General features: G+C 27.8%; 1 protein-coding gene across 3 annotated transcripts in view; it reads left to right on the forward strand.

Annotated features, from left to right (window-relative positions):
* Nucleotides 1–16232, forward strand: part of LOC136075005 (NACHT, LRR and PYD domains-containing protein 13-like) — a 75977-nt gene that overhangs the window by 32399 nt on the left and 27346 nt on the right. For all 3 annotated transcript variants that reach the window (XM_065787197.1, XM_065787196.1, XM_065787195.1), the window contains one exon: nucleotides 13106–13153. In XM_065787197.1, coding sequence (XP_065643269.1) covers nucleotides 13106–13153 — 48 coding nt within the window. The remainder of the gene's footprint in view (nucleotides 1–13105; nucleotides 13154–16232) is intronic.

Below are 16232 nucleotides of genomic sequence, written 5' to 3' on the forward strand. Positions count from 1 at the left end.
ATGTTTTATATAGTTGTTTTTTATTTACTTTAAAAAAACAGCCATATTCACATGTCTATGGCATGACTCTTGAAAAAAATAAATAAAAAAGTTTAGTTAGAGTTGATTAGTTAAACACTCCTAAGTGCTTAGAACACAGAAGTTGGTGTTTAATAATTTTTGAAAAATTTTTTAACTTACATTTTACTTGTTATAAACAAAGAAACTGTATCTTAAATCTCAAAAAATTTCAGTTATTTTTTTCTAATTTTTGGTGCAGATTTAGATCCTCAAAATTAAAAAAAAATTAAAAATTCACTTATAGGAGAAAAAAAAGTCCTACTCATGTTACTGTTAAGACTGCATCCCCCTCCCTCTTTCCTTTCCCATTTCCACTCCCTCCTCCTCACATTTATTACATCTGGATTAAAGCTCTCGTCCCTTTATTCCCACCCCACATTGTATTAAGCACCTAAGAGTAACTTGAAAGTAATGACACTGGAGCAGCTTTGACCATATCAAAATGTTCCTTTAGTTGTTGCTGACTTTGTTTTCTTGATTATTTTATAAAATCTGATCATAAATTTTAGCAATTTATTAAAATTTTATCTGGGATAAGTTGAATTATAAAAATGCAGATGTTTAGAATAAATTTTTTTTTTAAAGCTATCTTGAATAACTTAGAGAAATCACAATGAAGTGGATTTTGGTCTTTTCTAAAACATAAATTAAAGACATTGTCAAATTATTGTATAAATTTTAATGAGTAAATTTCAAAATTTTATTTACTATACTAAACCAGTTTTGACTTTCTAAATTAATTTTAATAAGTAATAAACAGTTGTTTTCTTATTGACCAGTGGCCAACTATTATTTGAGACAATTATTGGTAAAACACATTAATATTTAATAAAGTTGTTTGCTATCACTTTCTGTATTTTATTATTTTATCACTTTCTTTATTATGTTTAATTATTTAATTTAGTTTGGCATTATAAATTTACAGTTTCTAAATTAAATAAATTTATAAATTTAAGTTTATAAATTTAAGATACAAGATATTATAAATAAGAATATCATAACATGTATAAATCATCTACCTCAAAAAAAAAAGTCAAATATATTTAAATTTGTTACTTATAAAACGGAATTATTAACTAAATTTATTCAGGGCGACATCTAAAAAAAAATTGAGCTTCATTTTTTTAATTAAACACGCCTCAGAAAACTTGCTATAAAATTAAAAATTAGAGTTGAGTTTTTTTAAAATATTTTAACTGTTTTATTGGGTTCCTCACCTCAAAATATGTGAGTTAATACATTTTCAGCTTTCCGTTGCACATAAAGCAAATACAATAACCAAAACCATTTTTCAAAATGGTGGATTTATGTTGTTCCAAGACAAAGTTTGAATATTCATATCTTTGAAACCGTTTGGAATTACATAACAAAATTTTGGAAATGTTCATAACTTATTGAAATCTTTGAGTGGTATAAAAATCAGTAAAATCTGAGACTTAGGGTTGTAAGACCTGAATGTTATAAAAATCCATTATAAAAAATATATATTAAAGTTTTTAACACCATGTTTATCAAAACAGTTTAATGGCAATTTGAATTGACTTTCTTTTTTTATAACAATTTAATAAATCATTTTTGAATAATAAGTAACTAGCAGTAGTTAGCATTAAAAAAAAAAAAAATCTAAGCACACAGGCTAGTATTAGAGAATTTCTTTTTTAAAAGATTCTATTTTACTAATTTAGAACTGAAAGTTTTTTAAGAGTTTTTAAGTTACAAACAGACTGTAAACTCCCCTTTAACGAAATCATTGTAATGAGACTTATGCACAATAGTTTTGATAAAAAGCCAAAAAAAAAAGATATTTTGTTAATATATATGATAAAACTGACAATATTACTCATGAAACAGGATTAATTCAAATTTTAGGTTCATGCAGTTCGCTTGTATGTATGTATATATGTTTGTTTGTATATATATATATATATATATGTATATATATATATATATATATATAAATATGTATATATATATTTATATATTTATATATATTTTTATAATTATTTATATATAAATACATAAAATATATATATATTTTTAATGCAGCTGTAGTACAGTAGTTGAATCTTGAAGTCTGTTGTTTTGAAACAGGTTCTGGCCTAATAAGCGCCATTGAAAAGTAGTAGGTGTGAAATTCAAGGTTAAATGCTTTTGACAGTGCTCTGTGATAAGAATGTTAGGTCTTCTCAAAGCACCTAAGAAGTAAAGAAGTCTGAATGATCTGGGATCACCTAAAACTAAAATATATATTTATAAAAATACCTAAAAATTTTCACCTAAAAATAAAATTATATATATTTTAGGTGTGTGTTATCTTAAGTCTTCAGATTTTTTAACAAACATTTGTACAGATTTTCAAACAGTAAAGTAGTGTGAATGATCTTTTAGCAAAGGCTAGCGCAGTTGTAAAGCATTTTATTGATTCTTTGTTTTCAATGAATATGCTTCATAAAATTAAGCAACAGCTGAGTTTATCATTACATTCAATTGTACAAGATGTAGTATTATAGTGGATCTAATCATTTTCCATGCTAGGTAACCTAACTTTTTACATGCTAAGGCAACCTAAAATAAAACAACATTTTTTATTTTTAAAGTCAGTAATGTGCTATCTTTTAACTTACTACCAATGGTTGAATTGCTTAAATTATAACTTAACACTATTAAATCAAATATTGAAGAGCATTATATGAAACTAAATAACACTAATTTTAAAAATAAACCTTTCTTTACTGACATGTTTGTATTTTTTTTAAATAATGAATACTTCATTGACTGTTGTGGAGGTTTGGGGAAATAAATATAATTAAAAAGAAAAAGAAAATATTTCTCATATTTAAAAGTGAGACTAGTACTGCTGTTACTTCTTATAAGGGTTTTCTATTCAAACTAGTTATAAGTATATTTAATCAATATATTTTGAATGATTGATTCATAAATCAACAAAATTTTCAAAAAGTCAAAAAAATTTTTTAAACAAAAATGGAAAAAGATGCAATTCAATCTCAAATCAATTCCGTCCTTGTACGGAATACTATTGCCATATCTGGAGCAGATTTTCCAATGATTCCCTTTCTCTTTTAGGCAAGGTACAAAAATGCATTGTTAGCATAGTTGGACCTGCATTTGCAGCCAACTTTCAACCATTGTCACATTGTTGTAACATTGCTTCTCTTTCTCTTTTCTTTGAATACTTTAATGGGCGCTGTTCTAAAAAGCTAACATCTCTTGTGCCATTTACTAAAAATCATTCTTGTGTTACTCGTCACTCAATAATGTCTCATCCTTTTACTGTGTCTGTTCCTAAGTGCTCCAAAAATTCTTTTTTTTCTTTTTTTTTCTGCAAACATCAGTTCTTTGGATTTCGCTTCCTTTTTCTTGTTTTCCTGATTCATATAATTTGCAAACTATTAAATTGTCTGTTAATCATTATCTTTCTTTATAAGCTTTTTATTTTCTCTTCCAGTAACTTCCAATTCTAAAAGTGGTTGTTTACAGCCTTGTTGGATGTAATGATGTTAAAAAAAAATTATAATGTGGCTATTGCAAATCAAAGGATAGTACTTATCAATACTGAGATCAGATGAAAGTACGGTTGAGTTTAAATTAGGTTTGCAATGATCAAGCAAGTCTGGTGAATTTAACATGGGGAAGCTGTTGGTAGATTCAGCCTCTTTATATGTATCTATATGAATAAACTAAAAGTTCATAATTAAAAAAAGAAATGATTAAATAAAAAAAAAATAATAATTTTTATAAAACAAATTAAAAATTTGACTAAAAAAATTTTTTTAGTCAAATTTTTAATTTTAAAAAAATTAAAAATTTGCCTTTATAAATTTTTTTTTTTTTTCTTGTACATAGTACATAGTTTTTTGAGTAGAAATTTTTTTTTATGTCAAATCTCCCTAAGTTCAAGAATGTTACTATGGTCAAGGAGGCTGCATTAATTATGGTTACAACCCCCTCTCAACTCCAAAACACAAACCTTAACAAACAAGGCTGCTACACAGCGAAGCAAGTTGAGCACAGTACTACCAGGGGTGTAGTAGATGCCTACATGTGGTGAGTAAGAATGCTACAATTTGTACAAAACTATGTCAAAATAATGAGCATATGATGTGACTTTAGCTGCTATCATTAAAAAGCAGGCATCATTACGCTTTTTTTTCAGTGACTCAATATGACTAAACTCATTTTGTCTGCTCCACTAAACAGTTTGCCCGGATTATATTTAATTTTTCAGACTTGCAAGTGCAATAGCTTAAAATTTATAGCTTTATAAACACAACAAAGTATCCTTTTAAATCTACAAATCATAAAAATAGACTATTTTAAAGCCATATAATTTTTTGTTATCTGCATTATTTAGGTTAAATTGCAGCGGTTTAGAAATTATAACCTTATAAACATGACAATATATCCCCCTCAATTTACGTAATAAAAAATACTACTTTACAAGACATTATTTTTTCTTACTTATAAAAAGTGCTTATTATTTCTAGAACTATTATCAGGATAGTTCTGTTTTTAAAAGGGTTTTCTATTAACTTTTATCATATTAGAGAATTATGTTTAAATAATAATGTCTAAACTAAATTCTCCTCGAATTTGAAAAAATCTGAAACTTTCTAAAAAATGCTTAAATAAAGTTAACTGAAGTCTTTTTACAACATTTTATTTAGTTTGCTATCTTGTCGGGTAGTTTATTTTTTGGTGTCCGCGCAAAATTAACACGAGGTCAGTGGTAATAGTAAAAGAAATTGTTAAGAAAAGTAATTAAAACAAACAATAAACAACAAACTTTTTGAGCTTTAGTTCAGCGTAAATAAATATAATCGCTGTTGAATAATAAAAAAAAATATATAAAAAAACTTTTTAGAAACAACATTTTAAAAAAGGGCTAAAAAGTAAAAAATAAATTATTTCACGGGACCCTAGGACTTCGGAATAAGAGTTTTTAAAGCATTTTGGAACAGTCACAGAAAAAGGATAAGACTTTGAATGGCAAATAACATGAGAATGAATTTTAGTAGATAGCACAAGAGATGCTAGCTCTTTAGAACAGCACCCAATAAAGTATTTAAAGAAAAGAGAAAGAGAAGCAATATTACAACAATGTGACAATAGTTGAAGGTTGGCTGCAAAAGCAGATCCAACTATGTCTACAATGCGTTTTAGCACCTTGTCTAAAAAAGAAAGGAATCATTGGTAAAAGCTAATCCTAGAAGATGAAGGGAAGGTGACTCATCGAGTACATTGCCGTTCATAAACATAGATCTAAATTATTGTGATAATGGTTGGTTTTATCTGAATTAAAAATCACCAGCCACTCACTGGCTGGTGAACTTTACATAGGTAAACATGAGTTCACCCATGATGTAGCAGAAGTGAAATCCTTTTCAAGCTAAAATGCCCCCTCCAAACAATCAGAGAGTGTTGGCTTCTTATCATGATAAGAATAAATAATAAAATCATCAGGGAACAATGGTACCTTAGATGTGAGAATATCTGGAAGATCGTTAATGTAAATTAAAAAGAGTATAAGGCCAAGGATTGAGCCTTGAGGAACCTTGCAAAATTCACCACTTTGGTATAAATGAAGCAATTTTGAGTAGCTTTTTTGTATTTATGGTTTTTCTTGTATAATACATATAGTTCCTATAAATTATACAAAAGGAGTTTTTTGTTTATGAATTTTCTTTGCAATGCTTACAAAAACTTTTTTCCCAAGATTAGTTCGACATCACTTAAGTTAATACTTAACCATATGTTTTAATGATTTTGAATGAAATTTTGAAGATCTTTTTTTACTCTCTCTTTTTTTTCTTAAACATATTTAAACATATAAAGTGCTCATCATTTTGTTCACCTTAATTAATTTCTTTTCTTTTTTTCTTTTTTTTCTGGGATATTCTTGTCTGGCAATCTTTTGTTTACAATATTTGCAGACTTTCTTGCCAGGAGGATAAATTTAAACTATTTTTAGCCGTAACTTTTCCTCTTTAATTGTAACTGCGTCAAGATTTTCTAAAATAAAAGAGTTGCATAAAGCTTGTCCTCCATTTGTCGAAAACTTTAATTTGTTTTAATTTAAAATAATAGAATATTTAACTTTTACATTTACTTTCTTGTGCTTTTATTTGTGTTGAATGTATGTTTTCTGCAAGATTAAATTTAACATTTCCGCAATCAGTTTTTTTCAATTTTAATAAAGCAATTTTGTGTCATTCATAAAAATATTTATTAAGGGTCATCTATAAAGTAGGTCGAGCTAAATTTAATTTTCAAATAAAGGTATGATCATTTGCTCTCTTGCGTGGAGATTTTCATTAAATATAAAGCACTTTGAAATTTGCATTACATTAAATCTCTTTGTGGAAGCCAATAATATCCTATTTCTATTTTAAGGTTGGATTTTGTGTGTTTTACTAAATGGTTAAAGTATATCACAGTATATTTCCCTATAAACTGCGAGCAGTTTTTAGTTTGATCCCCACTTTTCCCTGGTAGTACCATGCTCAATTTGTTTCTTAGGGCAGCAGCCTTATTTGTCAAGATTTGTTTTTTGGAGTTTAAGAGTTGAGAAAAGATTGTAACTACAATATAGTATCCTCTTCTATTATAGTAGTCCTCTTGGCCTCGGTGAAGGGAACAACATTAAAAGAATAATAAAAAAAAACAACAAGTTAAGTTACTACAGATAGTACTCAGTTGTTAAATCTACCTAACATGCTCCAAAACATTTGCAAAAGTTATCCATAGCAATGTTTCTATTTATTAGTCTTCCTACCGTTATTAGCAATGTTTTAAAATACTAACAAACATAAAATATCTAATTATATAGAAAAGTTATATTGTGCATTAGGTTCCAATCTCCTCATTAATCTTGCTTCAAATAGTTTATCTGGGAAAGTTTTTCAAATTATTGAACTATCATTCACTATTATCTTTCAATGAAATCATATATACAATATATTGCAAAATTATCACCTGCTTAGTTGTCTCTATTGATCATGGTTGCCATACTTACTGATTCATGGTTGCCATACTTACTGATTCTGTTTATGCTCCCCATTCCTTTAGCTTTGACAGTTCCTTCATATTAAAAAACATTTGTCTATCTAGTATTTTTCTTCAATTATTGAGTTTTTTCCTAGGACATCATTTGGTATTTTCACTTGCTTTGATGTTTTTCCATCTCTTAAATTTTGCATTTGCACTTTATTGAACTTCTTGTTTTTCTTTCTTTCTTGAACTTCTATTCTGAACTCTCTTTTTTGATTTCCATTAACTAAGGTAATTATTGTATAACAACAGTAATAAGGATGATTTTAAACTTCATTATAGTTACTGTGACTTGAGTAAAATAAGTTTTTGAAAGTATAGAAATCTCACATTCTGCCTTTGATTATATTTCAATGTTTTTGATGTCAGGAAACTTTTATGATTCCTTTGATACCTTTTGATAACCTCCTATGAACCTTATGATAACTTCCTATAAACCGTATGATAGCCTCCTATGAACCATATGATAATCTCCTATGAACCTCTTATGATCCTTATGAAAACCTCCTATGAACCTTATGATAACCTCATATGAGCCTTATGATAACCTCTTATGAACCTTGTGATAACCTCCTATGATCCTTACGATATTCTCCTGTGAATCTTATGATAACCTCCTATTAACTTTATGATAACCTCCTATGAACCATATGATAACCTCTTATGAATCTTATGATTATAATCATTGATACTTTGATGTTATTTATCATTTTTTTTATTTTGCTAAAGATGAGCTTTTTATAGCTTAATTTAATTTTTAGTAAGAATTTCTATGAATTAAAATAAATTTTATAAAAAATTTCAGTAAAAAAAAGAAAGGTTTTTATAAGTAATAACTTTAATCAGTTATAATTAAAGAGTTTGTGTTTGAACTAACAACTTTATGCTTAAGTATGACATAATAACAAATAAAAAAGTTTATCAAATATAACTTTAACTCAAAAAAAACTTTTGTTTAAATTCAATCCTAATAACTACCAATAAAAATCATAAAAATTAATTTAATTCATAATATTCACTATTGCCGTATATCTATATATTGTCAAGGTTTGTGTTTCGGAGTTATAGAGTTGAGAGAGGGTTATAACCACAATTAAGAGGTATCCTGAAGAATAAAAAAAATATGTTTTGGGGACATATATATATATATATATACATATATATATATATATATATATATATATATATATATATATATATATATATATATATATATATATATATATATATATATATATATATATATATATGTATATATTAGGATGTCCCAATGTATATGTTTTTGGGACACCCTAATATATATATATATATATATATATATATATATATATATATATATATATATATATATATATATATATATATAAATTAGTAAAAACACTTATCTAGTTTTTACTTGTCTTCAACAACTTGTTTCGCCATCAGCAGGCTCATCAGCTTCCTGATGAGCCTGCTGATGGCGAAACAATTTGTTGTAGACAAGTAAAAATTAGATAAGAGTTTTTTACTAATTTATTTTTGCTCTGTTCTTTAAGAACATTGAGCACTCTATTTGTAGATTATACTAACATAATGTAATTCAGTACAACCTGTTTGATTTCTTGCTGCTTTGTAGGATAATCTCTTTTAGGCAAATGCTAGGAGAACTCTTACTTAAACACACCTTTCTAAAGACTCCAATAGTCACATGCTTGGCCTGGGCATTTACATTTGTAAAAATTTATCCATTTGAAACAAGGTTTGAATTGACTAAATATTCTTTTATATGCTTTCGTTTAGCAACATTCTTTTTTGTTTTTGTTTTTTTTGTTGTTATTTCTGATCAAATTAACCAAGTTTTTTTGTTTTTAATTTGTTATCTCTGATCAAATTAACCAAGCCTCTTTTTATCCATCAGCCAATATCGTTGTTGTTGGTGACTTTAATGGTCATTACACTGAATGGCTTGGCTCTAGTGTCAAAGACTCTGCAGGAGTTAAGGCTCACAACATTTGCCTTTCCTAATCTCTAACTCAAATGGTCAACTCTCCAACCTGTTTTCTAATTAACCAGAATCATTTACCTTCTCTACTCGACTGATGTTTTGTTTCCGATCCTAGTCAGTTATCAATGTCTCCGCATTCACCCTTAGGTGCTATTATCTCATTCTTCTTCATCATAAGAATCCCCTTATCATCATACTTTTTTAAACAACCTTAAAGCTGACTGGGACTCTCTCGTTGATTTTCTTTGTGATTGCACTTGGGTAGAAATCTTTCTACTGGTGATAAATATCCATCTTACATAACGTTTTGGATTCAAGCTGGCATGGAATATTTTATTCCTTTCTGATAATTCAAATGTCAAGCCTCATTCTACATTTTCCTCACATTGTTCTGTTGCAATTTCCTATTGCAATTTCCAGAAAACAGGCGTCTGTTTGCTATTGCTAAAAACCATTTTAAAAAGGTTTCGTCTAATGCCAAAGCCCGCTATTCCCTGGTCATGAGTTCTTGAATTTTATCTCAAAAATTAGGCTCTCGTGACTTCTAGAGTATCTTTAACAGTATCAATAATAAGGGCAAATCTGTTATTTCACCTCTCTTGTATGGTTCAGATTTTGTCACCTCACCGAATAATAAAGCTGAATTGATTGCTACGAACGTTTCATCAATATCATTTCTTGATTCCACTAGTTGCGTTCTACTTGATATTGCCGATTAACAATTTGATCCATTGCTTGACATTTGTATTACTCCAGCTTCTGTATCTAAAACGATTTCCTGCTTAGACTCTTCTACAGCTTGTGGTCTAGACAATATAACTGTTGTAGTCTTGCGGAAGTGTTCTTTGGAGCTGTTGTCTATACCTTCAAAATTATTTAACAAGTGCTTATCTGAATATTGTTTTCCAGCAGGAAGGAAAGCAGCATCTGTTATCCCTATTTTCAAAAATTCTGAGAGCGATATGAATTGTCTAACAACAGTTCCATAAGTCTTATCATACGCAAGATTTTTGCATCTATAATTAATGAACAGTTATTCTCTCATCTTGAATCTAAAATCTTACTTTCTGTTCATAAATATGGATTTCGATCTTCTTGTTCTACAGCCGATTTGGTAATAGTAATAACCGATAAGTTTTTTCGTAAATTAGATAGAGGTGGAGAGGCTAAGGTTATTGTTCTCGACATTTCTAAACCATTTGATTAAGTTTAGCATGCTGGTCTTCTCTATAAGTTTTCTTCTTACAGTGCATTAGGTAACATCTTTAAGAATACTGAATCCTTTATATCCAATTGTAGTATAAAGGTTGTCCCCCCCTGTCCTTGATGGACAGCACTCTTCTTCATATCCGGGAACTTCATTGGATCCTCAAGGTTCTCTCCTTAGCCCTATTCTCTTTTTTATTTACATTAACAATCTACCAGATATTTTCACATAAATGTTTGTATTGTTTGCTGAAGATACTACCATTTATTCTTTTCTTGATAAGAAGCCAACACTATCTGATCGCTTGGTGGGTGCATTTGAGCTTGAAAAGGATCTAACTTCTGCTACAGCAAAAGAACCCAATTTTTTTCAGCCAATCGTTACCGCAATAATTTAGATCATTCTAATTTTATGAACGGTGATGTACTCGACAAGTAATCTATCCTTCCTCTTTTAGGATTAACTCTTACTTCCAATCTTTCATGGAGATGATATCTCAAATCCATTGCAAAATCTGCTACGGTTGCATCTCTTTATCATGCTTGACACTTTTTTACTTCGGATTCTATTCTTTATCTCTATAAATCTCAAATCCGTCCTTGTATGGATTACTGTAGCCATATCTGGGGTGGATCTTCCAATGGTGTCCTTTCTCTTTTAGACAAGGTGCAAAAACGCATGATAAACATAGTTTGACCCACTCTTGCAGCCAGCCTCCAACCATTATCGCATCGTCTTATGTTGCTTCTCTTTCTCTTTTCTACAAATACTATAGCGGACACCGCTCTAAAGTGCTAGTGTTTCTTAAGTTATCTACTAAAATTCATTCTTGTGTTAATCGTCATTCAATTAATTCTCATTCTTTTACTGTGACAATTGCTCAAAAAACTTTTATTTTTTCAGTTTTTTTCGTCAAACATCAGTTCTTTGGAATTCACTTTCTTCATCTTGCTTTCCTGATTCATATAATTTGCAATCTTTTAAGTTGTTTGCTAGTTGTTATCTTGCTCTATAAACTTCATCTTTTCTCTTCCTTTTTTGTTAGATCGCACACTTTTTTTTATTGATAAACATAATACCATGCTTGTTGCTCATATTGGAAAAAGTCTCTGTTCCTATCAAACTCTAATATCAAACTACTTTCTAAAATCATACTTCTTAATAATATCAAACTTCCTACTAATGCTACCTTAAGGAAGACTGAGATTATTTATGTGATTTTTAATTGGTTTTTAGGCTAATATATTTTGTTTTTGTAAAAATTGTGGTTTCTTCTTAAATTTTTGGACACAGACATGAATGTATCTTTTATTTCTTCTTTTAAGTTTCAAGTCAAGTTTCACTTGACCCTTTGTTTTTCTTTTTCTCTTGTGCAACTGCTATTTGTAATACTTAATAAAAAGAGTTGCTCTGTAATATGACAGTTAGGTCTACTTGAAGCACCTTAATAACTAATTTTTATTTTTTATTTTTAGATGAATGTGTGATCCATACTTTTCAAATATACACAACTGACAATGTCAAAAATGTATGTCAGTCTGACATGCTTTTTTTGACATTGTCAGTTGTATATATTTGAAAAGTATTTAATTATGTTATTTAATTATGTTATTAGAATTTTAATGGAAACAGACCTTATGTAATTTTCATATGCGTAAAAGTGCAGGTGGAAAGAGGATTTTGTTTAAATGTTTTCCAGCTTCACTCATTAAAAAAAAACTTGAACATTTTTACTGTCCAAGATTTGATCTGAATTATGTCATATCATATAAGATAAGAAATACACCATAAAATGAAATATTGAAGAGCATTACATGAAAATAAACAACACTAAATAACACATTTTAAAAGTAAACCTTTAATTACTCATGTGTGTAATAGTTTTAAAAATAATGAATAAACACTGAGTACAGAACAGCAAGTAACAAAGTAGTTTGTGATTATAGTTTACTAGCTACTAGACTAATGGGAGTACACTCAGCTCACAAAATATAGGTTTGCAGTTTAAATCCACCTGCCTACTATATGTCTTCATCTGACGATCTTTTTAAACAATGTTTGTGCTTTTGAGTTTAAAGCTGATTTGTGAATAAAATAAAAGTTGATAAAAAAGTTTCTTTGACTGTAGTAGAGTCATAGACTCTGGAGCCTTAGGTAGTTGGATTTAGTTGAAAATAAAAGTTGAAAAAAAAGTTTATTAAATAGTTCCAGTAATTGTTCAAGTGATTATTACAAGTGGATGAGCACCATGTCTGATGTTCTAACAAAACATATTTTTATATAAAGTGACTTATGGGTTAACTAGCACATCACCAGAGTTCCAAATAGTTTGTAATTATTGTTAGACTAGTTTACTAGGTAGAAGAATAGTGGTAATAAAAATACAATTACAAAGAAACATAATTTCTTATTGAGGTATTTTATTGAGATATTGAGTTTTTTCAAAATTTTCCTTAAAATAATAAATTTATATTTTACTTGAATGAAAGAAATATAGATATGCAAGATAACAATATATTAGTTAAGATATATTAGAAAAGTTTATATAATAAGATTTAATAAATGCAGTTGATTAAAGTTGATAACTAGTTTTAAAGAAATCAAAAATGAAAGTTAAAATTATTTGTATTTTTTTAAAATATCAATGATTGTATTTTTATTTGTATTTGGAAAATTCTGATAACATATATTTGTATTTAAGAATGTAGAATTAATGTATTAGTATTTGATTAAATGTATTTGACCCCAACACTGGTTAATAGTTGTAACTTTAATATATCATTTAGAAACATCAAATTCATCAGAAATAGACAGTAGCATTTCTGCCAAGAAAGGTAATTTTAATACTGTTTTTTTTTTTTTTTTTAAATTACTTAAAATTTAGAAACATCAAGTTTATCAGAAATAGAGACCTGGAGAATTGTTAATAAATGATTATTAACGATTGGGTTTCTGTGGGTTTTGTTCTTTTAAAAAGTTTGATATAAATGAATTTTAGTTATTTCGGTTATTATTTATTTGTTTAATTTTTTTTTTTTATTATTTCATTTTTCATTTTTAAAAGTTTATTAACAAATTTAATATTTTTTTTTTAAACAAAAATCCAAAAAAATAGTACAAACAAAAGAAAAGGTCTCAAATTTGCTCTATAATTATTTTAATGTGAAAGTTTTTGTTTATTCGGAGTAATAACTTTAGTAAATCATTTTGTGACTTTAAATTGTCCAGAAATAGTGAACAGATTTTCTGCCGAGAAAAGAAAGCAAAAAAAGCAACAACAAAAAAAGTTAATTAAAATACTGTTTTTTTTTTTAATTACTTTAACATTTTTTTAAATTACTTTCATTACATTTTAAAAATAGTTACTAAAATTTGGATTTCTGTTTGTTTTGTTTATTTAATTGGATAATAATTCTAGTTATTTCAATTATTATTTATTTGTTGATTTTCATTTCATTTTCTTAAGAATGTGTTGTGTTAAAATAGAAATATGTATTTTATTTTTTTATGTTCTTTTGAATAAAATGTTTTTCTTGTATCTATGGTTCATAGCCCCATAAAGTGTTTATGAAATCTTGTTAAAATTTGTGTAAAATACTATTTTGGACCAAAGAATCTGATTCTGAGATTTTATGTTTGTCATTCTAACCCAGGAAATAGGAGGACTGTTATTGGAAAAGGGCATTTAGGGTTTCTTTTATTATATTTTATATTTAATTTATATTATATTATATTTAATTTTATATTAATATAAGTTTAAATATAAAAATATTAAAAAAAACTCGATTAGAATCAACTTTTTTGTTATCATTATTATGCTGATTAATTCTAAGGAGTATGTTGAACTTAAATACAAATCAGATTGACTCTCTTTTGTACTAAAATATCAATCTAACATTTTTTTGATATCAGTGTTACCACCACTAGAAGAAGGAAAATCAAAGAGTACTCAATCAAGCGGTATCAAGGAGTAATTTTAACCTCCACGTTCTGCTCAGACCATGTATGAGTCTGTAGGCCCAGAACGTGGTATATTCTGAGCCTACATACTCATACACAATAACAATGTCAGATTTTCTTAAAGAATATAGTAAGTTGCATTTTTTTGCCAGTTTACTAAGAGTTGGTTGAAAATACCTCTTCACACTAATGCTACTTTCCTTTGCTTTCACTAGAGTAACAGGACTAGTATAAATAATTGAGTTAGGGATTTAATTAGTCTAGATTACTAGGTTGTTTGCATCTTTAATTTAAAGGGAAACCAATAGTAACCAATTTAATTTGTTACCTTTAAGTCAGCATCTTCAGAATCAGAAAACTGATGTTAATAATTGTGGTTTTCAGACACATCAAGTTTAAATTTACCATCAACATATACAGAGGGATGATTTTTAGCATTAAGCTAAAATATATTCAAGCAGAAACTCAACAGTATCTTTGACAATACTGTTGACAGGGATAAAGTTTGCTTGTCATCATGCAATTAAAGTTTTCGATGTTCGTAAATAATGTATATTTAGTTGCAATATTTTTATAACTTAACCTGATATTCATAGAAAGATATAAGTTATACACTAAAGGAGTACTAATATGTTGATTATAACTCCTTTCCCCATCAATGATCACATCTCTCTTGAACTTCTTTTAAGAATGTTGACTTATCTATTCCCTATTCATTTGTATGTTTCCCGTGATATCCACAAAATCATCTAGAACTTTGTTGTAACTTAATTTCTCAGCTTGATCACTTAATTTAATAAATATGTATTTCAATACGAAGTTAGCTAAGAATAAAGAAATATATATTTTAAAGTCGTGTTTTTTTTTATTTTCTGTCAAAACAAACGTGTAAAAATTTCTGGGCATTTTTAACTTGCAATTTGTAGCCAAATCTTTATGTTAGAAAAATAAAACAATTTTTATCTAAGCTTTTTTTATTTCCTACCCTTTTTTGTGACTTAAGCTCACATTTCTCCTGTTTCACCAGCCGATCCTGCTGCTGCAGTTGGATTACCAGCCAACAGAACTTTGACCTCCTTTTTCTGAGCTTTCCACAAAAGGTTTTCTCACTTTTCCTTAAAAAAACTTTACTTTAATAAATTTGATTAAATTTCCCTAAGATTGTTTTTATTAATTTCCTTTTCTTCATCAAAAGATTTATTATGTATTCCTATAACTTTTTTTTACAGTTAGTTTTTTTTTTTTTATTATTCACTTCCTCAAGGCCGAGAAGGCCACTACAGATGAGGAGGCTACTTAATAGTGATTATAACCCTCTCTCAACTCTATAACTCCAAAACACGAACCTTGACGAAAAAGGCCGCTGCGCGGAGAAACAAGTTGAGCGCGGTACTACCAGAAAAGTGGTGGGGATATAACTCGGAACCTCTAGCTTATGAAGCGAGAGCTTTACCACTACACCACTACCGCATTTTTACTTTTGTCAAAAAAACCTAACCTAAGTATACTTTTGTTTTTCACTTATGTCAAAAAAGCCTAACCTAAGTTTACTTTTGTCAATGAAACCTTACCCTGGTTTTCCATTAAAAGTTTATAAAATTTTTATTAAATTTTATATTTTCCATTAAAAAGTTTATTTCTAAAATTATATATTAAAGATTCTCTTTAAAATATGAGTAAACTGTTTTTTATGTGCATTTGAATATACTGAAAAACACAGTAACGTTATTCTGTATATATAAATGTAAATATAGTTAAGTAAAAAAGATTTACATAATGAAGCAACTAAATTTACTCTGATTACATATTTTTTGAATTCTGATACATATATTTTTTCTATATATTATATTTTTATCTGATACATATATTTTTTGAAATCTGATTACATATATTTTAGAATTTTGAATTTGAAAATAAAATAATTTAGAAACAGCGTGTTTATATTTGATTAAA

This window comes from Hydra vulgaris, chromosome 01 (genome assembly GCF_038396675.1).
Source record: "Hydra vulgaris chromosome 01, alternate assembly HydraT2T_AEP".
Taxonomy (NCBI): domain Eukaryota; kingdom Metazoa; phylum Cnidaria; class Hydrozoa; order Anthoathecata; family Hydridae; genus Hydra; species Hydra vulgaris.